The sequence below is a fragment of the Carassius gibelio genome, chromosome B21 (assembly GCF_023724105.1).
Source record: "Carassius gibelio isolate Cgi1373 ecotype wild population from Czech Republic chromosome B21, carGib1.2-hapl.c, whole genome shotgun sequence".
In the NCBI taxonomy this organism is placed as follows: Eukaryota; Metazoa; Chordata; class Actinopteri; order Cypriniformes; family Cyprinidae; genus Carassius; species Carassius gibelio.
In genome coordinates, this window is record NC_068416.1 from 22,506,606 (window position 1) to 22,532,428 (window position 25,823).

The 25,823-nt window shown below is 37.8% G+C and overlaps 2 protein-coding genes across 5 annotated transcripts; both read right to left on the minus strand.

Moving 5' to 3' along the window:
* Window positions 1–1,692: 1,692 nt before the first annotated feature.
* On the minus strand, window positions 1,693–8,300 carry oacyl (O-acyltransferase like). The gene is made up of 15 exons (XM_052587642.1): window positions 8,147–8,300; window positions 6,947–7,080; window positions 6,626–6,704; window positions 6,262–6,397; window positions 5,711–5,958; window positions 5,405–5,572; window positions 5,214–5,316; window positions 4,348–4,449; window positions 4,064–4,229; window positions 3,860–3,939; window positions 3,079–3,189; window positions 2,818–2,941; window positions 2,545–2,731; window positions 2,262–2,404; window positions 1,693–2,021 (listed from the first exon to the last, which is right to left on the minus strand). Exons 1-15 carry the CDS (start codon window positions 8,298–8,300, stop codon window positions 1,923–1,925), a joined length of 2,034 nt encoding a protein of 677 aa, XP_052443602.1. The 3' UTR covers window positions 1,693–1,922.
* A 749-nt stretch (window positions 8,301–9,049) lies between these two features.
* Window positions 9,050–23,902, minus strand: znf532 (zinc finger protein 532). 4 transcript variants are annotated; one of them, XM_052587372.1, is made up of 9 exons: window positions 23,544–23,902; window positions 15,815–18,104; window positions 15,368–15,549; window positions 14,556–14,732; window positions 13,371–13,533; window positions 12,713–13,018; window positions 12,446–12,558; window positions 11,793–11,934; window positions 9,050–11,156 (listed from the first exon to the last, which is right to left on the minus strand). In XM_052587372.1, the coding sequence occupies exons 2-9, from the start codon at window positions 18,077–18,079 to the stop codon at window positions 10,638–10,640; spliced, it is 3,867 nt and encodes a 1,288-aa protein (XP_052443332.1). In that variant the 5' UTR covers window positions 18,080–18,104; window positions 23,544–23,902; the 3' UTR covers window positions 9,050–10,637. The 4 variants fall into 4 exon arrangements, with proteins under 4 accessions (XP_052443332.1, XP_052443333.1, XP_052443331.1 ...); XM_052587373.1 differs by lacking the exon at window positions 23,544–23,902 and adding an exon at window positions 21,368–21,433; XM_052587371.1 differs by lacking the exon at window positions 23,544–23,902 and adding an exon at window positions 20,455–21,352.
* Window positions 23,903–25,823: the final 1,921 nt, after the last annotated feature.

The following is a 25,823-nucleotide window of genomic DNA, read 5'->3' on the forward strand; positions in this document are numbered from 1 at the left end:
GACCAAAAGTGGTAAAGCCCCCCCGATAATTTCCGAAACATTCATTATTTGAGAAATATGTCGCTACTCACTATTTATTTTGTCCACAAGGTGGCGCTACATCGCTATAATATAAGCACACGGAATTAAAGGCTAAGCATATAATAGAATAACACAAATGGACTAGTAAAAGTGGTGCTTTCAACAACTAACACGAATAAACCTTTACAAACTGTAGAAATATAATATATTACCATTAAGAGTCTCAGAATAGCCTCCGTTTAGCGCGGTTAGTAACGTTGGAAACTATGGAAAGACGTTCATTGTAGCGAACCGTCGTTTGAAAGGAAACTTACGTTTAAAAGAACCGGAAATTGATTTACCAATTGGTTTGAATAGTTATTTAAGTGTCCCAAGGTGTAAATATTTATTTTATGATTTCAAGCGAGTTGAGTGAAATTCAAAACATAAGAAGAAACATTTCGAAAGAATAGCCTACTACATATACAATATGGTGTGTGAATTTTCTCTATGCATAGAATACCTGAACGATCTCCTAGATTTACAAAAGTAAGCCATAAACAAAAGACCAAAATAAAAATTCTGAAGAAAAACAAAGAGCATACTTACCAGAACACGGTATCCCATAATGCGACTGAATCAACTTGATCTTGAATTTCTTGAGGAATCAACTAAGGTTATTTATTTTTTTATTTTTTATTTTTTATTTAGCCTACCTAGTTAATTGGACCTGCAACTTTTAAAAGACATATAAACACAAAACATTTTATTTAAGTGAATTAAGTCTTACTGCTTTACCTACTATTATTATTATTAATAATAATAATAATAAAAGACAACTGTGCAGTAATTGATAATTGAATAATTAATAGTAATTGAAATTAATAGGCCTGTTAGGTTAGTATTCCATTCCAACAGAACTGAATTTATTCCAATATTTTAATTGAATTTGAACTTTCTACACTGCAGTGGAACACAAAGCTCAAAGTGAGTTGCATGGAGTTTTAAAGTAGTTCTGTATTTCTAAGTTGTCAAACAGCTAATTGGCCTCTTGAATACTTGATCGGCCTCTTGATGTTGATTGTCCTCTTATAATTAAGAGTTACAGCATGCACACAGGTGGGTAATAGCATTTGTGCCAACACATTTTAAGAACTTATAAGGAGATACAGTACTGTGAACTCAAGTTATAATATCAGTGCTTTAGACCATCTAAAGTTTAGTGGCATCCCAAATAAAGAAGATTAACAAGGATTTATGCAGTACTGTTACTTGAAAGCTTCATTTGTGTTCTGAAATGTCTAATGGAATGATTTGTTTTTTTTTTCTTTCTTCAAAATGATGGCTTGTTAACTGACTCATCCATCACTTCCTGCAATTAAGATGTGGTCGCCTCAATTACACTTCAGATACTGATGTCCAGTCATTGTTTTATTGTAACTACGGTACTTGCTCACACTTAAGGCACTCGTGTTCACATTACGTGTGGCATCAGCTCATCTCATGTATGACATCATTCCACTTATGCAAAGACGTATTTCCTGCGTCAGAATATGTGTACATCTGTGTACCTCAAAAGCATGTGTTGTAAAATTAAGTGTTAGCATCCAATGCCAACACACTCTCTGTAAGTTACTAAAAACAGTCATTATATGACAACATACACTGTAACAATAAACTTTCATCTGTTAATTCTGTACATCAATTCATTTATTTAATGCATTCACAAAAACCACACCAAAGCTCTCTAACACGGTTCATAAACAGCAATCTACAGCTTTTGAAGCTTTTGAATCGATTGAGAAAATGGGGGACAATGAATTAATAAATATACTGTACTTAAAACATCTCGTTTCTCTGAAATATATAAATATATTTAAATCTTTTCTTCACCTTCCAGTCTTGACGTAATGAAGCAGGACTTATCGTTTTGGCAGGAAGAGATACGGCTTTTCAATTAGCACAGTTAACACATAACCTACACAGACTGTCAACAGCAGGTGACCCAGAAACAGGTAGAACTGAGGACAGAAAATGAGAAAAAAAATCACAAAATGTCAATCAGAAAGATGAACTACCTATTATTATGATAAAACACTTGCTTAATTCTTTTTTAAATATATATTCATAATAAATATACACAGTACACACACATATATTATGCAAACAAAAACTTACTTTGGATGCGATCAATCGTTTGACAGCACTAATTTTGATCAAATGCACACTCTCACTTGCATTTATTTGAAGGTATTACTTACAAAGTTGTAGTCTGTATAGTGCATGGCAGTCTCTTGTTTGCCGTTGTACAGTATAATAATGATTGGGTGGATCAGATAACAGGCGAAGCTGATGTTAGACAGAGGAGCCCACAGGCCTAAAGACAGAATTTTATCCACAAACCCTGTGCAGACAGAGACATATTTAAGTAAGTTTCAACAGAAGCCGATTATATGCACTCTTTATTTGGCTTACAGTTGCGTTAACCCTTATTTATCGTAATTATTTACTCAATTTCTGAGATTTCATAGCTCTTCTTTTTACCTCCGTATCCTTCCTCGCAGGCCAGGATGATCCAGACCAAAGCCAGGGCCCAAAGTGAGCGGTGCGTCCCCTGATAAACAGCATGGGTCAGGGACAGATAGGGCGGGACCTCTCTCAGCACATAGGCCAATCCCACCAAGAGGGCCATGACTGACAGCGAACAGAGCCAACCTATGACTGCCTGCCACTGTCACACAGCAAAAGTGTTCTGTTATGAGACTTAAAACTCCTTTTTGGTGTAAAAAAGCAATAAAAAAGCATTAAAGACATTGCCTGTTGTTTTATAAGTGTCTCTTTCTTGGTGGTCATGTATATTCCGGCAAGAATGCCCAGTAGATACGGCCCATATCTTGTGTAGGGTTTGTTGTAGTAATACTGAAAATAGCTTTCATATGCCCTGAAACAAGTACAGAATAAAACAAAACTTATGTAACATGAACAAAACTGCCTTGGTATTGTACAGTGCTTTAGAAATGCATGCATTGCCCGTGTGATTACATCTTATTGGTGTTTTCTTAAGAAATGATCTCTTACAGTGTTGTTGGCTGGTGCACAGGGAGATGCAACAAACCGGTGATCAGGGCTCCTGTTACACTGGAGATTATTAGGAGAACGACCGACACAACGACAAGCACACTTTTGTTTCTGGAAACAAGTAAAGAGGTTTTGTTTATGACCTGGGAAAAACTGGCAACCTTGCCATGGGTAAATAACACAAAACCTGTCATATACACTTCAGATTTTACTCAGAAATTCTAAAAAAGGAATAATAACTTATTGTTTGTTTAAAGAAAACAGAGCCTGTTTTTCAAAGCGATTAAGACATTTAGCATTGCATTACTGCAATGTAAAAAAAATCTCATTCTTATTATTAATGCAAGCAAGGGTGCATTAAATTGAACAAAAGTGACTGATGATTTCAAAACTAAAATTGTACATTTCAAGAATACTTAGAAACTATCATGGTTTACAAAAATAAATAAACGAACAAATAAATAAATTAGCACATAAAGAATATTAAGCACAATTGTTTTCAGCATTGATGATAATAAATATTTCTTATTCAGCATATTAAAATGATTCTGAAGGATCGGGTGACATTTTTTTTTTATAATATATTACAGTAGTAAAAAGTTCTTTCAAACTGTAATAATATTTTACAATATTATAAATCCTGTAAAAAAAAAAATCTTTGAATGATATTGTAATTTAAGGGAAAAAATAAATAATTAATAATAATTTGTAAAAACTTTTTCATTCTACTATTGTGGTGTGGTTATGTTCTATTTATTATGGTCAAAAGAACTGAACTTACATTCTGTACAGGAATATCAGAAAAGGTGTTGTTGCATAGAACTGGAAGTCAATGGAGAGATACCACGTCCATGGTGCACACTTACAAAAAAACAAAACAAAAGAAAATTCATTATTTTCATTATAATAATGTCATGTACTTTTAAACATGTGCTGTAAAAAACAAATGAAATAAAGAAAAATCAAAGGATGAATCTAGACGTACAATGTCTGTGATAGTGAAGAGGTTGTTGACGAGGAGCAGGTTGGACCACCAGTATTTCTTACAGCTGTAGACCTCATCCTCTGCAATGAACCAGAAGACCCCCCTCTGAACGATGGAGAAGAGTCCAATGGTCAAGCACACGATGAAGAGGTGGAGAGGTTGAATCCTGGACACATGGCAAGAATTGTTACAGGACAGAAAGGAAGGATTATCAGAAAATCAACCCTGAAAACTGTGGTGTAGAACTTAACATGCGTCTGGGAAGCTGTAAAGATAAAACTAACCGCTTGAACCGCTTGAAGAGGAAATGAGCCACCAGACTGAAGCTAAGCGTGTTATCTGACCTCTGGATGGAGCTCAGCAGTGATTTGGCACTCAAAAGACCACTGACACAAGCAAACAAACAACACATTGTCAATATTAAATAATCAATTATGTTGGAGATTATGCCATAACATATTCCCTTTTTAACCACATTAACTACAAACAATGGAAACCTTTTTTGTAACAAGGTCAATGTTGTTTTTTTTCTCAAATTAAATCCATATTATTAATATATTTATACATTTGAATAAACATATTCTGAGCAAACCAATACGAGTACATTATTTAAAACAAATTCAAATAAATAAATACATAAATAAATAATTAAATAAATGTATTTGATGGAACTACATTTAAAAAATGTCTAATGATGAAATATTAAAGAATTGCCATATGGTAACAATCTTATTTTATGAATGAAATATTTTATTATGGTTTCAAATATATTATTTATGAATTTTAAAAATTCATTTCAATTCACAAATGCAAATTTGTAAAAAATAAAAATACAAAATAATGTCATATAGCTTAAAAACTGCATGTTATTTTAAATAAATAAATACATAAATAATTCACTGCACCACTTTAAATAAATAATGTATAAAATAACATTAAAAACACTGACAGCCAATCAGAATCTACCCAACTTTTTAGAACTCAAGAATTTAAAGTGACAGACAGCATATTTAATAAACAGAGTGCCTTGGTGTGGACACTAATATAGTTATCATTTTTTTTTATCTTTATAGTTATCATTTTTGGTAGGACCAGGCCTTAAGACTTCTAATCTTGTCAAATATGAGATGTGGCCTCAGGTGCATCTTACCCCAGCAGAAGAAAAGAGTCAACCGCTAGATACACTGGCCCACTGAAGGCAAAGACATACAGAGGGTTCCTCTCAACCATTTCCTTCCACCTCTTATCATTATCTACACAGAAACAAATCAGGTGAAAGTTCAAGACATAGACAAAATGCCTCAAAATGTAAGCGGTGCATATACACTGATACGCTCTCACCCAGGTTACTCCAGGCGCTCAGCTGCACGGTGTGGCCTGAGATGATCCAGAGTAAACTGAGGATACGGATGCCATTAAGAGAGGAGTAACTGCTTCCAGAGCTTTCTGTGGCTAGTAACCCCTGACTGCTATTCTGTACCGAGAGCGCCTGAAGGCACGATAACACAGCTGAACAAGAGGAACAGACGAAGCAAAAAGGGGGAAATAATAAGAGGAAAAAAGAATCAATTAAAATGGGTCAAATCAGTCACGTTCGCTATAAATGGTAAGATGAGTGTCTGTATGTGTCTTTGTGTGTGTACTTGCTCTTTGAGATGCGGGTCTGCGGGTCATTTTCTGCATTTTGGTCCCTCGTCTGTGTGGTGTCTGTGGCAGCATTGCTCTCTTTACTCTGATTGGCTGAGCCATTAGTCAAGAGAGTTCCGTATTGGTTGGTGTTTGAGGTATGAGCGAAACCCAGCCCTGTCCTCACCTCTCTCATTCGCTTCCTTTTTATCACCGCAACACAGACGGAAGCTATGAGAGGAAGCGCCAATAACGCACAACACACACACCTGAGACACACAAAACACTGATTCAGCCATGGAATCATTATGATAACAATTGCTAAAGAAAGAAAATACTTATTTGCAAGCACCCAGAACAACCTAGCGACTGTATTAAAAGGCTCAAAACACCTTAGCAACACCCTGGAAACTACAAACACAACACTCTAGCACTGTGGCATGTACAAGTGACATATGTAAATTTACTTTTAAAATGAGCAGATTAGGAACAACAGAATCTATTTAATTAAGGTAAACATGCACCCACAGGCTTGAACCCACATGTTGTGTGTGTGTGTGTGTGTTACTTACAGACAGACTATTGCAGATAGGTCTGCATGAGGAGAATCACTGAGGCACTGAGTCATGAATACACCAAGCGTGGAATCCAGCATTAGGATTGAAGGCACAGGAGGAAGTAAAGAGATCTGTTTCTGATCAAATGCATCTGCAGACACAAACACAGATAGGTGTGCATACTGTACATCCCACACAAATATTACAAAGAACCACTGTAGATTTATACTTCTTGCTTTTAAAAATAAATTATACAAGGTTCAATCGCTTCTCTTGTCTAATGCAATGACAAATAGATTTTAAAATGCAAGTGCATGTGTTTAAATACTTGGGTCTTTGTGCAGATCGGATAAATGTTAAACACAATGGTTTCACGGACCATAAACAACGAGCGTCTGGACTTCGGATTCTGTACAAGAGTCTGGAACGCAAACACCCACAAAATACTCCACACTGTCCTGCAAAGCAGAATAATATCACCAACAAACATGCTTCAATTTCGATTAAAGACAGTGTCTGGTTATTTAATCTTAAGAGATGCATTATTTGGAAATGAAGGATTAACACACACCGGCTTGAGAAAAAACACACTTACCCTAAAAAATAAAAATAATCAAAATGATAATAATAATGATTTGTTTTCAGGTTCTTAGTGGATTGAGGCATATTTTCTGTGGATTTTGTGTTTGTGTGAGTGTACCTGTTTGAGGAACACCTGGCAGTACTGTCCCCTGAACTCCGGGCCCTCCACAGACAGACACTCTCTCAGAGACCCAGGTTTGTTCACGTTCCCTCCTTCAACATCACTGCCAATCTTACCAAATGCATCGTACACTACAACAACAAGTGGAGCAGGAGAGAAGAAATTAAATCACAATGAAGAACATCGAAATACACCATTTGTAAATAATAAATAAATAGAACATTGATAAAGAGAGATACAATAGTAGTACCATATAATATAAAAAAATATAACAATAAATAGCTCCAAGATATTTCACATTTTCAAATTTCAGAAATTAATACTACTATTACTAATAAGGAAAAATGAATAAACTGAAAAAAAGATAAAAATACATATTATTTAAAATTATTATTATTAAAAATGTTTTAATGATGTGTCCAACATGATAACTCAGCAGTAAACAATACAATTAAGGAAAATAAAATAAACTGATAAAAAGAGAGAGAAAATATAAAAACAAACAACAATAATAAAGATAAAAAAAAATGCTAAACAACAAATATGTATCATATTAAAAAAATATATAAAAAATGTTTTTTAGATTTTAAATGATGCGTCTAATACAGGTTCTGGCCATAGTTAAAATAGGACATTTAAGTAGCTTTTCTAAATATGCCATTGATAAAAACATTACGAGAGTGCATCCTGAGACAAAACAATGAATCTAACGTCTTTTAAGATCACTAAATGCAAGTTTCTTTCAGAAGAAAAATAAACTGATAAAAAAGGGAGAAATAAATAAAAATATATAAAAACAAACATCATAATATAGATAAAGAAAACAAAGGATAAACAATAAATAATAAAACATACAAAATATTAAGTTATATAAAGAATTGCTTTTTAGACTTTTTTTAAACTATGTGTCTAATATTATAACTCTTTATATTAAATGTATTATTAAATAATAATAAATAATTATTAAATAATACAACTAAGGAAAATAAACTTATAAAGTGAAAAAAAAATATTAAAAACAAACAGTATAATGATATAATAATATATACAATATTAAAAATAAAATATTGTTAAATAAAAATGACTTTGACACAAAAATGTTATCTTTACACCTCAATCCACAACTAGAAAACATGACCCCCCGTTCACGTATGCGCTTAGAAGTATGCTTTAGTCATATCTTGCATTATTACTTACTCAGGACTGCATATTTGCTTGGAGTATCTTTCTGTAATTCCATAAGGAACGCTGTTGTGTCCTCCTTGCACTGTAACGACACGTTCCAGGCACACGCACCGTGCCAAACCAACAGGTACATCAGAGTGACAGCACTCCATGTTAACCGTAGCATCTTGTAAAGTGTTTCATTTTGGGTGTTTCACTGGTTTAAATATTATGAGAGCAGGACACATGACGGGAGAAGAGTTGGACATGTGACCTGTCATGCTCTCCCACCATCCGAAATGACCATGGAAATCAAATCGCTACGCTTGGATGATAGTCTGGTCATCACTTACTCAAACTCAACACAGTCGGCCTTTTACCTCATGGAGGCCAATGAACAGCTCAACAACACTATATTTGTTTTGTGAATGTATTCGTGATTAGGTCAGATGTATACAGTACGTTATTAAGATATCAATGTTTAAAAAAAAACAAGACCACATTTTTTATGTCAACAGCTGTCCATTTCAATAGAAACCGATATGATATTTTCAATGAAACCCAAGTGAGAACTCCATTAAGTCTAAGAAAGAGAAATATTTGCCAAGATATTAGGCAAAAAAATTCACATGTAACACTTTTTATTAGTAAAAAGAGAGGGAATTCTATAAAACGCTAAAAGATATTATCTCTAACATCCAAAATTACAGTGTAATTTTGATTAATTACAAATTTAAAGTCACTCTCACCCTTGTCAATATGAATGCACCAATCACATCGCTGCATTTCACAGCGCTCCCTTATTCTGAGAATCTTGACTTTAAAATTCCCTTGTAACCATGGCGACCAGTGGCTGACAGTAGATTGCTTTCACGCTAATTAAAATGAGGCAATGCGAGAGCTGAAGCACAAACACTCCATTCCAGTTTAGACATGTTAGATATTTGTGTATGTATCATTTATTAATGATAAAGTTTTTTGCACAAACATAGAACAAAGTCTACCGAACATCATCAAGACATTCTATAAAACAGATCAATCACCGTGAACGGCTTCTCTCATGCACGTATGCATCCTCAATAGTACTCATTTATCCAAAAAAAAAAACAAGGAAGATCAATATGAGTTTCCATGAAAAATGAAAATCGAGATGTAGAACTAAACTCCTCATGAAGTGAAACGTTGAAATGAATTGGTTAGAGAGGGAGAAAATGCAAAGAAGTTTTACAGTTCGTTTCACATTTTGACCGAAACATTCATACAGTATATAGTGAAGGCAGCTCTTTTTTTCCTCTTTTTCACACTTAGCATGTGAGTCCGTGGAACACCAATCTCGAGATTTTCCATAACATGCTGCTTTAAATAAACGAACTAAAAAAAACATACACATTGGGTTGATGACAAACCAGCGATTGGCTTTCGAGCGCCGGAGGCACTAGACCACACTTTAGTATACCAGCACTTATGCATTACTGATTCAAACACACGAGACTGTGAGTGGAGCGTCCTACTTTGGAGTTCATATGAGAGGAAACAACTTTGGCTTTAAATAAAACAGGCTAAATTGACATATCTGATTGGTTGCATTTGTACTTTCACATATCTGTGGGGCAGAGTGGTTTTGGATTCAAATGACAAATAAAAGTACCTCAAAATTAAATGTGCATGAATACGAAAAGTGGTTCTTGATAACAGGCCAAAGTTGAAACACTGTAGTGTGGTAATAATCCAAAATACAAATGCGATCAAACAGACAAGCTATGATTTGGAACAAGCTGCCTGAGAAGAAATGAAGTGAAGGAGATTCGTCCTGTCGGCTGTTACGACTCTTTAGGTTTAAAAGCACATATTGATTCAACACGACCTCTTGGCAGTGGCTGAGATACATAAAGACCCCCTTTCATGTCTTGTTCTTCCGTAGTGCTAAATTATAGTAGTATGAAACGGACGGATACTTCACAAAACAGAAACGCACCATAAAAAGCTTTCAGGCTGAACTCAACAGCCAAATCTTCAGTCGGACGCCATTGTCGGCTGCTTGAGGAGACGCTATTCTTGCTTGTGTTGTAGGATGTGGACCGATTGTCCTTTTAGAGTGCAAAATGTCTCACTGAGGAGTGTAACGGTGACATTCTGTGCACGTTTTTAGCCATTTGGACAGCCTCTGCTCCCACGAGAAAACAACGAGAACTGTCTAAAATAGAAAATAAAAAGAATCTATAAAAAAAGGTCTATCCAACATCTATCATAAAGTATACAAAATGTGTTCTCATAGATAATTAAATACACATAAATCAGTTTTTAATATATTATACATCTTTAAACACACATTCTATGTGTATAGATTTATACATTTTGTGTGTATATATATATATGTATATGTATGCACAACAAATGAGCATACAAAGAGGCCGGAGTGAAGGAAAAAGAAAAGCACAACGTCAAACGCTTCTATACGTACAAAAGACAAACAAATAATTCCTTGCAAACCAACATCCATCCACTAGGGGACACTACATCGCTCTTACTTCTCAACTGCACTCAGCCGTTTGGACTTAATGAAGGCCATTCCGTGTGTCCGCATGTGTGTGTTTAAGGCTCCCTCCGTTTCAAATGTTTTTGAACATACTTTACATTGAGTATCTGGAATACCGTCGTTGGCGTCTGGGTTGGGCGTGTTTTCTTGTTGCTCGTTGTGCCGCTCGAGCCCTTGGGGCTCCTTCAGCTTGTGCACGATGAACAGGTGTCGGGCGAGGGAGTTGTGCGAGGTGTAGCACAGGCCGCATTCACGGCACTGGTAGGACGAGACGTTGGTCTTGTGCTGGGGAATGTGCTCGTGGAAATGCACGATGTCTTCGGTGGTGAAGCTACACACTGCGCATTTATGTGTCTTGAAGACGTTGATCTTTAGCTTTTTTAAAGGCTGTGAGGATGAGCTCTTGGACCGCTGAGTAGAAGTCACCTCTCCTCCGGCCTCCTCCACTTCCTCTTCCTTCTCAGCATCCTCATCTTCAGAGTAGAGCTTTCGTTTAGGACTGGGGGCCTGAAGATACAAAATGACAATGTTTTATGTTATGCCAAAGTGCAAAAAAAAGCTGAAAATAAATTATATGTTATGGCAGATAACTGATAATGGCTGATATTATATAACGTTATAATTTAATCTAAAATAAATCATATTTAATATAATGTATTATGTTAGCCAGTCATTTTAAAAATATATTTTTTTAACAGTACATTGCAGATTACAGTTACCGTTATTGTTTTTTAATATAAACTTTGAGTGAGCATTAGATGAAGGTAAATGTAATTAGTATTCAATTAAATATGCAATTTTGTCTCAAAAATTTTGTCTAAAAAAATCTGCATATTAGAATGATTTCTGCTAGAAATCATGTGGCACTGTAGTAATGATGCTGAAAATTCAGCTTTGACATCACAAAAATCTATTTTATTTTGAAATATATTAAATTAGAAAACAATTATTTTTAAATGATAATAATATTCCACTATATCACAGTTTTTTCAGTATTTTTCACCATATGAATGAAACCTTAAGGAGCATAAGATCTCAAAAACATTTTTTTTTTTTTAATCTTACCGACCCCAAAGTTTTCAGTAGTTGTGTACTTCTGTCTAATTTGCAGACCCAAAACGTGCCAGTCCATCTGCTGGTTACCTGCTCTTTGTCTGGGGTGGCTTCTGCACTGCTGGAATCTGCCGGAAGCTTGGCTTCTGTGTCTTTGATGCTATGCATCAACTGAATGTGTTTCTCTAGCAGCAGTCTTTTGGTGAAAGTGCGATTGGGTTCTGGGCAGTGTCTGAGGAAACCCAAGAGAAATCTGTTTGACACTCATAACTGTTTCTGATTAGCTTTAGTGTAAAATTAAGTCTCTTAAAGTGGTCATGAACTGTCTTATTTTTATTGTTTTGTACAGTTCTTGTTGGTCCCCTTATAATGTAATGATTTTTACTACAAACGTTTAATTTAAAAATAATAGGCTATTTTCTGTCCCGTTTTTAATGTTTGATTTCTGTGTAGACCTGTGTTGCCTCTTGTTTTTTGCATGGAGACAGTGTTAGCCACACTATTACATCATAAAGTGGCACATTCCACAACCTGTGCTTTTGCAGACTGGCTTCAATGTAAGCTGTTTTTAGACTAATAAGAAAGTTTTGAGTTCTGAAACAAACAGGATGTTTTACCTCTTACATGTCAAAAGAATTTTGATTTCACAGTTCTTGGCCCCTTTAATCTTGAAAATGCAGACGTGAGAAACTTGGAATTGAATTCACAAGCACAGATGAAGCAATGAAACACATGATACTCACGGACATGAGTAGACTTTCCGTAGGCCCTTGTGTTTGATTCGGTTGTGTCTACATAAACTGTGAGAGGAACTGAAGGACTTTTCACACTGTCGACATGGATGCTTTTTCAGTTGCTGGTGTAGCAGAAAGAAAAGGATTCATTATAGTCATGCCCATCCATCTGCAATAATGTACATTAATTCAGTGTGGTTCATAATGTGTCCTACAGCCTTGGGTCTCACTCATGAGACTCTAGAACCTATTAGAATTAAAACAGCTCTATGTTACCTTCCCATGCTCTCTTTTCATGTGAGCGATGAAGACTTCTCTCTGTGTAAACAAGCGGTCGCATTCCCTGCAGGTCCAGCCAGGGCAGGAGATGGACAATGGGCCTTTTTTGGGAAGGTCTGTCCCATTACTATTCTTTTTTGTTGGGGATGTTGGATTCCTCTCTCCTTTCTCGAGGCTGCTGATAGAGAAGCCCTCTTTGTTGTTGTTATTCGGGCTGATGGAATTAGTAGGTTTGGAGCTGAGAGGGAGATTGATGCCCAGGTTTGGAGGGCCCTCGATGCTCTTTAAGATGCCGTGCATGGACTTGTAAGAAATAATAATTTGAATATTAATAAAACAGTAATTAATAAAAAAAAAAAAAAAATTAAACAGATTATTTGCAATTAATCACACCCAGACTGAATGTTTTTGTTTACATAATATTGATTTCTTAAATATATATGCACAGTATGTAGGCCCTATGTGTATTCATATATATACAAATAAAATAAAAACACACACGTATATTATGTAAACACAAACTTATATTAATCACGATGAATCAATTTGACAGCCCTAATATTTATTGTTATTTACACATTATTACACATATTTAAAAATAATTTAGTTAATACATGTTAAATACAAATACAAATATCACAGATTTTTCCTTTACTTTAATATGATCCAGCATGAGCTGCTTTTGGGCGTAGTGCATCGAACAGTCCGGACACTTGAAGACAGACATTTTCTGACTGGATATGTGCTGGTCAAAGTGCGTGTACAGCAAAGTCTGCTGGGTAAAAACGGTGTCACACATGGAACACTTGTAGATCAGCCTGCAAAACAACACATACCAGTGAAGAGAGTATTTTCTAAAATGCTTTGTTGCTTGTTTTTGCTTATGTAGGCGTTCATTTCAGCTTCCCATTGCAAGGTTCAATAGCTCCGGCTATTTTTTCCCCCTCTTGAGTGAATCTACTGTTGTGTTGAAGGAATCATGATGGCTGAAAGTGCCACTTGTCAGCTCATTTGTGTGTCAAACATCTGAATCAAATGCTCCCATTGTCAATAAGCCAGCTGATCATATTTCCAACATGGTTACAGGTAACACAGGAAGTGCAAACAAACCATCTGGCCTTTTCATTAACAAGTGCTGATGAACAAGACAGGCTTTCTGGGGGGTGGTCGGGTTCAAAGAGAGGACACAGTAATTAAACCCCCGTGCATAATTTCTTTCTGCACCTGAAAAGGTCAATGGCATATGAGTTCTAAAGGAACAGATTTGACACACCTATTGAGTTTCCCCCCATTCTACTACTAAGAATTACTGCAAGGTTGTTTTGTCATTAAGATGGCAGAGTTTAGAACAAAGCATGCATTTGCACTGTAAGAAAATAACTGGATAGTGTTTTATTTAAGACAAAAATACCCATCAGTAACATCTGCAATAAACATTATTAAACAGCACTATGAAATACTTGATCTAATTGGTCAGTCATTGAAATATGAGATCAAATATTCTTGTATAATGACTGCTCTACTGTATAACTAACCATTTTTCCAGAAAAACATAGCTATGCGAACTGCATGTCACAGTCTTTTGTCTCACATAACACAATTACTTTAACTCAAATCAATATTTCACGTCTGTCTATTTACTCATTTGGTAAGTAATTAACAGAATATAGGATCTGATGTCCCAGATGGTTTTATTTTGGTTTAATGAATGGCTATTTATGCATTATCACTTATTCAACCATATGGTTTCTCAAAAAAATAAAAAAATAAATTGTTTCCACCATCAACAACAATAATAAAAACTGGACATCTATATTTATAATAAAAAAGAAAGACTCACTTAGGCTCTCCAATTTTAACTCCTGGATGCTGGGTGTAGGCATGGGAATGTGTACTGGGGGCTGATTTAAAAGCCATGGGGCAGATGGGGCATTTGTAGAAGATTTCACAGTGGGATCCCTGAATGTGTGACTTGAGAGCAGCAACATCCGTGAAGATGACATTACAGTGAACACAGCTAAAAGAAGAAAAAAAAAAGCGTTACTGTTGAATATAACATAACCCTCTTTTTATGTTTCCATAATCAATGCCAGTCACATTTATTGTGGCATCAATCAGGGGTGAATGGCAGAATAATAACAGTGAATATCTCCATGATTGCCATTTCGAAAGCATGACAAGCCCTCATCTCATGTTCCACTCAAAACCAATTAAACACTTAGGCACATTTTGTATTTCAATGCACATTTTATGAATAAATAGAAGCTTTTATGTCTACTCAGGAATAAGAACAGGGACTGAGGTCAGTAGAAGTGGATACGCCCATTACAGAATATCTTGACTTGATACTCTAACAATATTTAGTTCTTGTAAAAGAATACCTACTATAATCACACTCCATTTTTATATCCACAATGCATGTTGTCACATTTTTTAAATTGAATTGTGATCTGTTATATTGTGGCATGATGCATTGTTACACCCCTAGTGGTCAGTGAAGATAACTAAAAACATTTGCTGATCTCTGGGTAAGGTTAAAATCCTCCAGTATTTTGCATAAATAAATAATTAATTAATTTACTTGCAAAAAATAAATTTCTTAAAAGCATGGAGCTTCTTTCTGGCCTTTATAGAGAGCAATGCAGTACTAACCGGTAGCCCACTCGGCGTGTGTAGTGCAGGCAATTCTTGGTCACATGAGACTGAAAATGGACAGATCGACAGATAGCCCCACATTCAGGGCAGATATATGGAGACTTGTGCTGATGGATCCGCTGATGGGAAGCAAAGCTACACTGGTTTGGCAGTAGCATTTGGCAAATGGTGCAGGTTTTCTGTTTCAGTTGAAGGAAAAGCAAAAGCATATTGTTTAAAATACCTTTATTTAAACTAAATATTTATGTATATGAAAGAGAAAGCCAGTGTTGTATTTGAGACCGGGCTCTGATATGACCCTCTTCTGGTCTTGGTCTTTACTTGAATTCAACTTGCTCAAATCTCAGTCTGGACTTGTTCTCAAATAAACTGGACTCGACTACAACACTAGAAGAAGCTGATGACCATTCCAACTCTTGCATCACAATTAATTCATGCACCCACCTGTCCTACTGATTCGGGAGCCTGCTGGTAGTGCATTGCAAGAGATGACTCCTCATGAAATGTCTCATTACATTCCAAGCACTTCAGATTTGATCTGCAGACCTTGGAGACATCCTTATCTAGAGGCATGGCAGCCACAACAGGAGCCGAAGAGGGTGCAGAGATAACTGTGGTTGGGTTTCCTTTCCCTGGATTCCCCACTACGGAGGATCCAATGTTAGCTGAAGAGGTGGGAGCGCTGGAGGTTACTGACGGCACAAGGATCATCTGGTCAGCGGGAATTGGCTTTAAGATGAGATGAGAACACTGCATGACAACCCCTTTGTCTTTGTGGCCCCTAGCATGTGATAGAAGGCTGCACTTGTTGTAGAAGACTAGGTTTTTGGCACAGTGATTGCAAGTGACCTCAATGCGGACACTTCTACGGTCGTAATGATGAGTGAGGCTTTTTTCCAGGGCAAAGGAATCACCACATTCCAAGCATTTGTACCCACGTGATGGCAAAGATATACAGGCCGAAACTGGAGGGCTTAAATTAGGTACATAAACTGGCACAGGGTTAATGCTACTCAAAACTTTATTGAAGGCTTCTACCACTGTGCTCTGAGAGTTGGTTAGGACCTGGACCCGAGACACTTTCTTCTGTTGTTGTTGGGTGAACATAGCTTGCTTGATGGATTGTTGGGGCTTGGTCAGGACCTGGTGGAGCTCGGCCGCTGCTGCATTCTGAGGCAAGAGATTTAAGTTGGATAGGTGGACAGTCTTTGGCACAAGTTTGGTATTTGTTAGACTGGAGGCAGGCACCATTACTGTTTGTTGCTGAATGGCATTAGCAGCTTTAAGGATGGCACTGCTGGCACTCTGAACAGATGCCGCTGGTATGACAGTGGCCTTTACAGTTGTATTGTTGGCAAGTTTCAGGTTAATCACTTGGGAGCCTGCCGTCTTAACAGCTGAGACAGGTAAGAAGGCAGTAGCCACAGGCTTTATGGTCATTTGTTTAGTTACCTCAATGGTAGAGCCTCCAGAAGTAGCTACTACTGTGGTCGGCAAAGTTCTCGTGTGAGATGAGAAAACAGAAGGTGAGGTTGAAGAGGACTGCAAAGAAGAGACAACATTGGGTGATAAATCGATACATTTCTTCAAGACTTCAGGATCAAACTCAGGCAGGACTCTGGTAACTGTCCTCTTGATCTGCCCTGAAGATGTCTTGATCGTCTTGATGCGGACTTTTGGAATGACTGGTATAGATCCTGCTGGAGATGCAGGAGACTCTTTGCTGCTGCTTTCACTGGTAACACTGCAAGGACTCTCAGGTTGTTTTGAGATTCTATTTTTGCCAAGCTCCAGAGCTGACTCTCGCTCTGGGGATTTATCCGCAGTCTTTGGGATCTCTTTAGCCTCTCTGGGTGAATCTCGAGGTGTGGCTAGGGATTCTGGAGACATGGCTTCTGTGCTAGCTTTCTTTGCACTAAGTGCTGCAATTGCAGCAATGCAGGAAGAGAGCTTTGCAGCTGATTTGGACTTGGCTTGGGAGAGGTTAGTCACATTCAACTCAACGACTGGCTCACCAAGTTCTTTTGCTTCTTGGCATCTTTCTTTGGAGTGTTCCAAAGTTTTTCTTGGTTTTTGTGAGTCACATAGGTTTGACTGTCCCACTGTGCCATTTACGCTACTATTCTCAACTTTCAAATGATTGTAATTGCCATTTGTTCTTGGCCTAGTTGCACCATCTGGTTTCACGTGCTTAGAACGTGGCTCTTCCGTCTTTGTACTCAGACCGGTTAGAGGGTTTGGTTTTAAGTGTAAATTACCTTGTTTGTCAGTAGGGTCATCTACTTCAATTTTGTCATCATCATCAAATTCTTCAGCACTAGAGATGGGACTGAACTGGTTAAATGTAGAGATATTTCCTGCCATCCCATGGATTTCGCCTTTTTGAAGCTTGTAATTTTCTTTGCTGTATATGTTGTTGGGTGACACTGGCAAGAAACCATTGTGCAGGCCATTTCTCACAGTGGGATGAACATCTTTCTCTGAAAGATGTTCAGTGGTATCAAAACTTCGGACATTCTTAACAATAACACTAACTCCAACATCTGGACCAGAGGAGACATGGGAGTCCTCTTCACTGTGGGCATCGTGCTTGAGTTGTCCCTCATGATCATCATGGCCGGACTCAATTGCAGCCTTGGGATCAACCATATCAGGAATGTCAAAGGCCGCAAGCAGATCATCAAAGTCTGGGGTTTTCATGTCGCCCATGGTCTAATAAGAATGAGCTTAACACCTTAGAGAAACAGGGAAAAGACATTATATTACAATTAAAGAAGAAAAAACTGCCTGATAAAACTGTAGTGAAAGGACAGCAGCAAGAATGCTTAAAGGAACACTCCACTATTTTTTTTAAATAGGCTCAAGGAACTTATATGCCATACCAGGGGTGCGGCAGGCGCAATGATATCATGCAGTGCCAAAAGTTCCTTGATTATTACGCCGGAATGAGAGTATAGTTCCTATATGTCTTGGTACACAATGTAACTACAGAAGAGTCAAGTTTTAAATTGGAAAAATATTGAAACTCATTGGCCATATTTGAGCGAGATGCGGATGGTCTAATTAGTCAATGATCTACAGTATGCTAAGCTATAGCTAAAGTGCTACCGCCAGACCCGGAGATTGGCTTAATGGATTCGGAAATGGTAACACTCAACTGTTTAACTCTAGGGGAGTTCAAGACAAGAAAGATAATATGTGACCCTTGCCCACAAACCAGTTATAAATTTTTTTAAATCACCATCTGAAAGCTGAATAAATAAGCTTTCCATTGATGTATGGTTTGTTTGGTTGAAACACAACTATTGAGAAAATTTCCTTTAAATTTGTCAAAATAAAGTTCTTAGCAATGCATATTACTAAACAAAAATTAAGTTTTAATACATTTACAGTAAGAAATTTACAAAATATCTTAATGGAACATGGTCTTTACTTAATATCCTAATAATTTGTGGCATAAAAGAAAATTTTGACCCATAAAATTTATTTTTGGCCATTGCTTCAAATATACCCCAGCGACTTAAGGTTGGTTTTGTGGTCCAAAGTCACATATGAACAATTTAAATAAACTACACAATATATAAAATATGTAAAACCAGTGCTTAGAGTCTTTAAGAGAGTGGTTCTCCTTTGTCTGATACACTCATTTCAGGTCTTGGAGTCTCTACTAATGAGCTGATGAACCAAATCAGGTGTGTTTGATTAAGGGAACATGGAAAACATGTAGTATTGGGGAGCCTCCAGGAACGTGGTTGGGAACCACTGTTTTAAGGCATTACTACTTTTCAAACCTATGCACCAAAATGCAGAAACTGCAACTTTTTTACTATTATTAAAAAAAAAATTCTGTCAGACAGGCAGCATTTTAAATGAAGACGGCAGAACATTTAAAATACACCTGGTATAATCTGAATACTCTCCTTTTCATCCTCACTGATCTCCAACAAGCCTCTGGGCTTTAATCTTCTCATTAAATAAGATCTTTATTCACGTCGCATAACATCCAAAAAATGAGAAATGTAGAAACCTCTTTATGTGAATGACTAATCTGTGCTATATTTAAACCATATGCACCATGAAATTACCTCTCACTGGAGACATAAATTTAGTCAGTTAAATGCATGTGAATTGTTTGGACATGGCATACTGTAAACAGTCTATCAGTAAATAAATCTTTATATAAAAGGCACTGAAAATGGTAAGAATGGTCCGAATACAACATGTAGAACACAATATTTACATTTATTAATTTAGCTGACACTTTTATCCAAAGCGACTTACAATTGCTATATATGTCAGAGGTCGCACGCCTCTGGAGCAACTAGGGGTTTAAGTGTCTTGCTCAGGGACACATTGGTGTCTCACAGTGGATTCGAAACCGGGGTCTCTCACATCAAAGGCACATTAAAGTCTCATCCACTGCGCCAACACCACCCCATATTTAAACATTAAAAAGTAGAGAACCAGAAAATTGTATCTATTTATTTACACACATTTGGTAATCGGAGTTAATCCTAAAATATTAATACTAACTAAAAACACAAATCACATATGAATATATTTTAAGTGCTAAAGAAAAAAAAAATCACAAAGAAAATAAAGCTGTGTCGTGCTATTAAGGTTAATCCCCCCTCCCCCCATTACTCCTGCTACTGCTGCTTTTATTGAAATGGAATACAGCACTGCAGCCCTGCCTCCATTACAGCTAATAGCATCTGCACGCACAGGGTGCGCAGGGCCAAGACGGCCTTCCCAGCACACAATGGAGCCAATGTGGTAAAGCATGTAAGCAGAGAAGGAGCAGCAAACAGAGACAAGAGGACTTTAATGACAGACATTAAGCTGTTGAAGCCAGTATGGGGCCTGAACACATTTACAGCCAAGCAGCCTGATTTCAAATGAGAGTGTCGCTCACAGGAAAACAACTGTGATTCTTGGGTTTCTATCTGGGGCCGTTAAAATCAGGCCGGTGTACGACGCAGAAGCCCAACTATCAGAACAATACAAAATATCACACATAATAAAAAAGAACACACACATGCAAACAGATAGAAGTGGAAACATGCAAATGAGCCACTCCTCACCCTCTGTGTTCCGACAACTAGAGCAAACAATCTTGCTTTGCTTCCCTTCTTCCTTCCTTCCTTCCTCTCACCACCTCCACAACAAAACACTACCACCACCCTCCTCCTCCTTTCTCCCTGACAGCAGAGGAAAAAAAATCCATTTTTTTCACTAGGCAAGGCCCTTCAAGAAATGATCCACCAGGAGGAAAGGCACACCAGAGACCATTCTGGATGATGACCACCATGAATAACAACACACAGTGACCCACGGTCACCATATCTGTTCAGTTCTCATGGCTGCCTCCCGGCCCTGATGTGCATAACCATCTGGAGGTGCACAAAGACAGTCTCTCCGACATCTCTGCTGTGAGCTGCATCACTACTGAAGACCCCTTTGCCATTTTGGCTGCCATGAAGCAGTCGGCTATCTGCTTGCAGCACAGTGACTGTATTGCTTCCGAGCCTCCTCGTCTGCCTCAAACCGGTTTCAGCCGGTTCCGGTCACCCTGCATAATGTGTGTGCTGCAGTGCAGCCACACTGAAGACACAGAAGCTGGGCGTTTCTCCATAAAATCTTAGATTTTCCTGCAAAATATTTTGCTTTGAGTGTGTGTTAATATTATCGAAGAGGTTTGTGTTCCGAATGCGTGTTCGGTTCACGTTGCTGAGCTGAATCAAACTCTAGGCCTGAAAAACACAGACTGTGCAGGATGTTTATGAAAAATACATGCACACCAGAGGCTGGTTTATATGGATGGATGTATGGATGAATGAGAGAAGAAAAATGAAAAGCCAAAAAGCAGATGCACATTCCAGAGGAAAACCACAAGCACTGTGTAAACCAAAACCACAAGATGAGCACCGTTTCCTAACAGAACAAAACAAGACATAGTGATAGTTAAGTAGAAGTTAAACAGGCTCGGTACCTGACCTCTTTTTGATTGTGCCTCTCGGTTTTACCCCATTCTGCAGCACTGGACTGGATCTACTTCCTTCCCTGCCTCCCCTCTCCCTCTCTCTCTCTCCCCCTCTCTCTCACACTCTCCATGGTCCCTGTTCCTCTCTTCTAACCAGTGTCCCTGCTTCCTCCTCTCACCTTTCCCCTGAAAACCGGTGACAAACACGGCTCTTGCTCATTTAAAATGAGCTGCTTGTCCCATAATCCTCCAGCCATGGGCAACAGTGTCCAGTCTCTGCCAAATGATAGAGAAAACGAAGGCCGTGGTGTGACACGTAGAATAGCACACACGCAGAGACACACAAACAGGGAAAAAGCAGGCTCTCGCCCTACCCCGCTTCGCCTTGGCCCTGCTACCGGGAATCTTTGTGGAAAGGCTTATGCAAGCATTCAGTCCAACCAGGCCGCATTCTGTATTTGTGTTTTTTTTTTCCCCCACTTCACTATGAGCTGTTCACCGTTCTATAGGTAACTCTCTCCTCTGCAGATGCACACGACAGCAAAGGGAGGAAGGGGGCAGTGTTCCGACAAGCAGCCCTGGCCTTTTGTCTTTGTCTGCACTCGTCGGGGGGAGGGGGATGCAGGGATGAGACTCTGGCTCTAGACTGCAACCAGCTGCTCCAGCCAAAGAAGACAAACAGATTTGAGAAGAGAGAGTGAGGAACAGGCAGAAAGGAGAGGTGGAGAAAAAATAAGGGAATATGAGACAGGACAGGAAGGAGGGGTGTAAGGGGTGAAGGGAATGTTCTGGAATGACGTTTGCAGAGAGACTGCGAGCAGGAAGAACAAAGGCCTCTGATGGCGTTGGCTAGCTTGCAATCAAATCATGTATGCGTGTTGTTGTTTTTTCATGCAGGTGCATAGAGAAACATTCAATCCAATAGGGTCAGTCATATTTGTGGCATTTTTACAGTAAGAATCTTACAGAAGCTTTAGGGACATGATTCACAATGCAGTGATGGTGTTGTTCTCTTAAAGGATGGCAAGATTTGCTATGCTGCTAATATAAAAATAAACACTAGCTGTTTGTGTTTCTGTCATTTGGTCTTTGCTAAGCAAACAAAAATGTCAAGTCCAAAGTCAGGACCAATCAAACACTGTTTCCACACTAGCCAAACTAGTCCATGTGAATATAGTTCAATTGAAAATTCAGTGAGATTTTATACATTGGGAACTGAGCGGACTGTGAAAAGCGAATGCCTATTTACAAAACAAAGTGCCTAAATAGATGTTTGGCTGTTGGTTAGCATTAGCCAATAGCATCGCACAGTCTCCGTGATGACATCAGAAGTGAACTCATTTCACAGAATGAGCCAGTTAAATCATTTTTTATTTTACAAAGCCATTTTTTTGTGGGGACCAGAAGCATTCATGATATAAGCAAGACATGCAATTAGGGTCAATTTTGATTCCCTGCTGTCTTAAAATAAAAATGGAGAAAGATGCAATTCAATGATAATCAGTTATTAAAAATTATGCTCAAAGAACATTCTGACTGAATATTCAATATTTATTATTCAGTGAGAAAAGAAATGTACATTGGAACTTTCTTATCCATTGGGAGTTGACTGGATTGTGAAAAGTGAACATTATGTATGCAGCATAATATGTAGTACAGTATACAGCATAAACTGAATGGCACTTTACAAAAACAAAATGCCTAAATAGTTTTTTGGCTATTTGTTAACATCATCCAATAGCATTGCACGGCCTACTTGATGTCATCAGATGTAAAGTTTAAAGATGGGCCAAATTTAAGTTAAACTTCATGTGGATTAAAAAAAATGAGATTGTTATATTCCTACTATAATGAATTATATAAAGTAAAGGAGGTTGTTCAATGTGGTCTACATGAGGCTTCTTTAGCACTGGCCTCTGAATCATTTGCACTGAGTGGTTCACTTCTGATGACTTCTGCAATGAGAAGAACATGAATGCATGTATCTATTGCACAACAAACCAACAGACTCAAAGTACAGCGGACTAAATCCCCCATTCAAACCAGAAAACCATGACGGCAGCAATGCTACGGCCAACAAATGCATGTACACTCTCCACTAAACCCCATAATCAGCAACACTCCAGGCCTACCACAATGACAGCTATCGGAAGGACCCATTCAAAGAGCAAAGAACAGATGCTGACCTACCTGTGGGTTATTGTAAGAAAGGGCTGTGTCTCAATTAAAAGCTTGCATGTGAGAGCTCTTCTTCTCATCAGGGCAGCAAAGACAAATATCAAAGGCAAGAAGGCCAGCCTTGATTCTTGCTGCTGCACCACCAAATTCAGCTATGCACAGCACAACCTAGAATGACAGACCTCATCAGTATGCATGAAAGAGGAACTCAGAAATACATTGCAGTGCTGTAAAAAGCATTGCAAAACGTTGCTCATGGGTGCAAACAGCCCTCATGACAGCACAGCTCTAAAATGATCGAGAATGCATGGCTTTCCCTGCCGAATACAGCAGTAAGACATGGAGAGACTGCTGCCCACCCCCCGAGATGTAAGCGCAGTCACATGACTGCCTGTGTCATATTGATTCCTCATATCGTGTCATTATGCTGCCAGCATGCAACATTATTGCTACGTTCGAGTTTCAAAACGTTCCGTGACGCCACCACGGAGTCGCTCTTGTCTACGGATTAATGAGGGGTTTTAAAATTGCTTTTCTTCCCATTTTGGATATGTTCTTTCAAAGGTTGCCTATACATTTCTAAAAGGTTTCGGTATGAAACAAACATTTGCGTTGTATAATCAATATTTTGTACTTCGCTGCTTTAATATCGCGCGCTGAGATTTTTTGTGTGTGACCGTGACTGACAATGCCACAACCCCTTGCGAGTATCACGACGGCACGATTCGGTTCTTTTGAACAGTTCATTTCCAAAAATGATTAAGTGAATCGTTTACATCATTATGACGGATATGCATCATGCTTCCGGCTTGGCATACTTGACTCACTTTTATGTTAAAATTATTTTACATAATAAGAAAGAAATTAAGACTGTCTCAATTTGTAAGTCCTTTAATATATATACATAATGTTTAGGCCACCTACACTCTTAGAAGAGATTGAACCTTTAGAGTTCAAAAAAGAACCTTTAAGTGCAAAAATGAACTTCTAGCTATCAAAAAGGTTCAAAGCTGAACTTAAGGGTTCTATAATGATCCACTGGTTATTTGGCAGTTATTTTAAGAACCTTTGCTGTGGTTAAAGGTTCATATTAGAACCTAGCATATTTAAGGTTCTTTAATGAACCTTTTCTAAGATGTACTGTAAAGACTAGACAGAGTACAGTTAGAACACGATTTGCTTAACTGTTACATTAGTAAATTATTAATTTACACTCAGTATCATTTAATCTTATTAATTTACTAATTGTGATGTCAGATGCAGTTGTGGCAACATTGTTGATACAATGTGTTTTGTCTGTACTCATGACCACCTCACATATCTCTCAATTGCACAATAACCTTGAGTGCACCATGTTGTTGTCAATTTTTAGAACAGTATACTGTCTGTATGTGTATTTTGTAGGCATATATAATATATATACACACACACACACACACACACAAGTGCTGGCCATATAATTAGAATATCATTAAAAAGTTGATTTATTTCACTAATTCCATTCAAAAAGTGAAACTTGTATATTATATTCATTCATTACACACAGACTATATTTCAAATGTTTATTTCTTTTAATTTTGATGATTATAACTGACAAATAAGGAAAATCCCAAATTCAGTATCTCAGAAAATTAGAATATTGTGAAAAGGTTCAATATTGAAGACACCTGGTGCCACACTCTAATCAGCTAATTAACTCAAAACTCCTGCAAAGGCCTTTAAATGGTCTCTTAGTCTAGTTCAGTAGGCTACACAATCATGGGGAAGATTGATGACTTGACAGTTGTCCAAAAGACGACCATTGACACCTTGCACAAGGAGGGCAAGATACAAAAGGTCATTGCAAAAGAAGTTGACTGTTCACAGAGCTCTGTGTCCAAGCACATTAATAGAGGGAAGGGAAGGAAAAGATGTGGTAGAAAAAAGTGTACAAGCAATAGGGATAACCGCACTCTGGAGAGGATTGTGAAACAAAACCCATTCAAGAATGTGGGGGAGATTCACAGAGTGGACTGCAGCTGGAGTCAAAAACCACTACACACAGACGTATGAAAGACATGGGTTTCAGCTGTCCCATTCCTTGTGTCAAGCCACTCTTGAACAACAGACAGCGTCAGAAGTGTCTCGCTTCAAAAAGGACTGGACTGCTGCTGACCAACTTTATGGAGATGCAGATTTCATTTTCTAACAGGACTTGGCACCTGCACACAGTGCCAAATCTACTAGTACCTGGTTTAAGGACCATGGTATCCCTGTTCTTAATTGGCCAGCAAACTCGCCTGACCTTGTGAA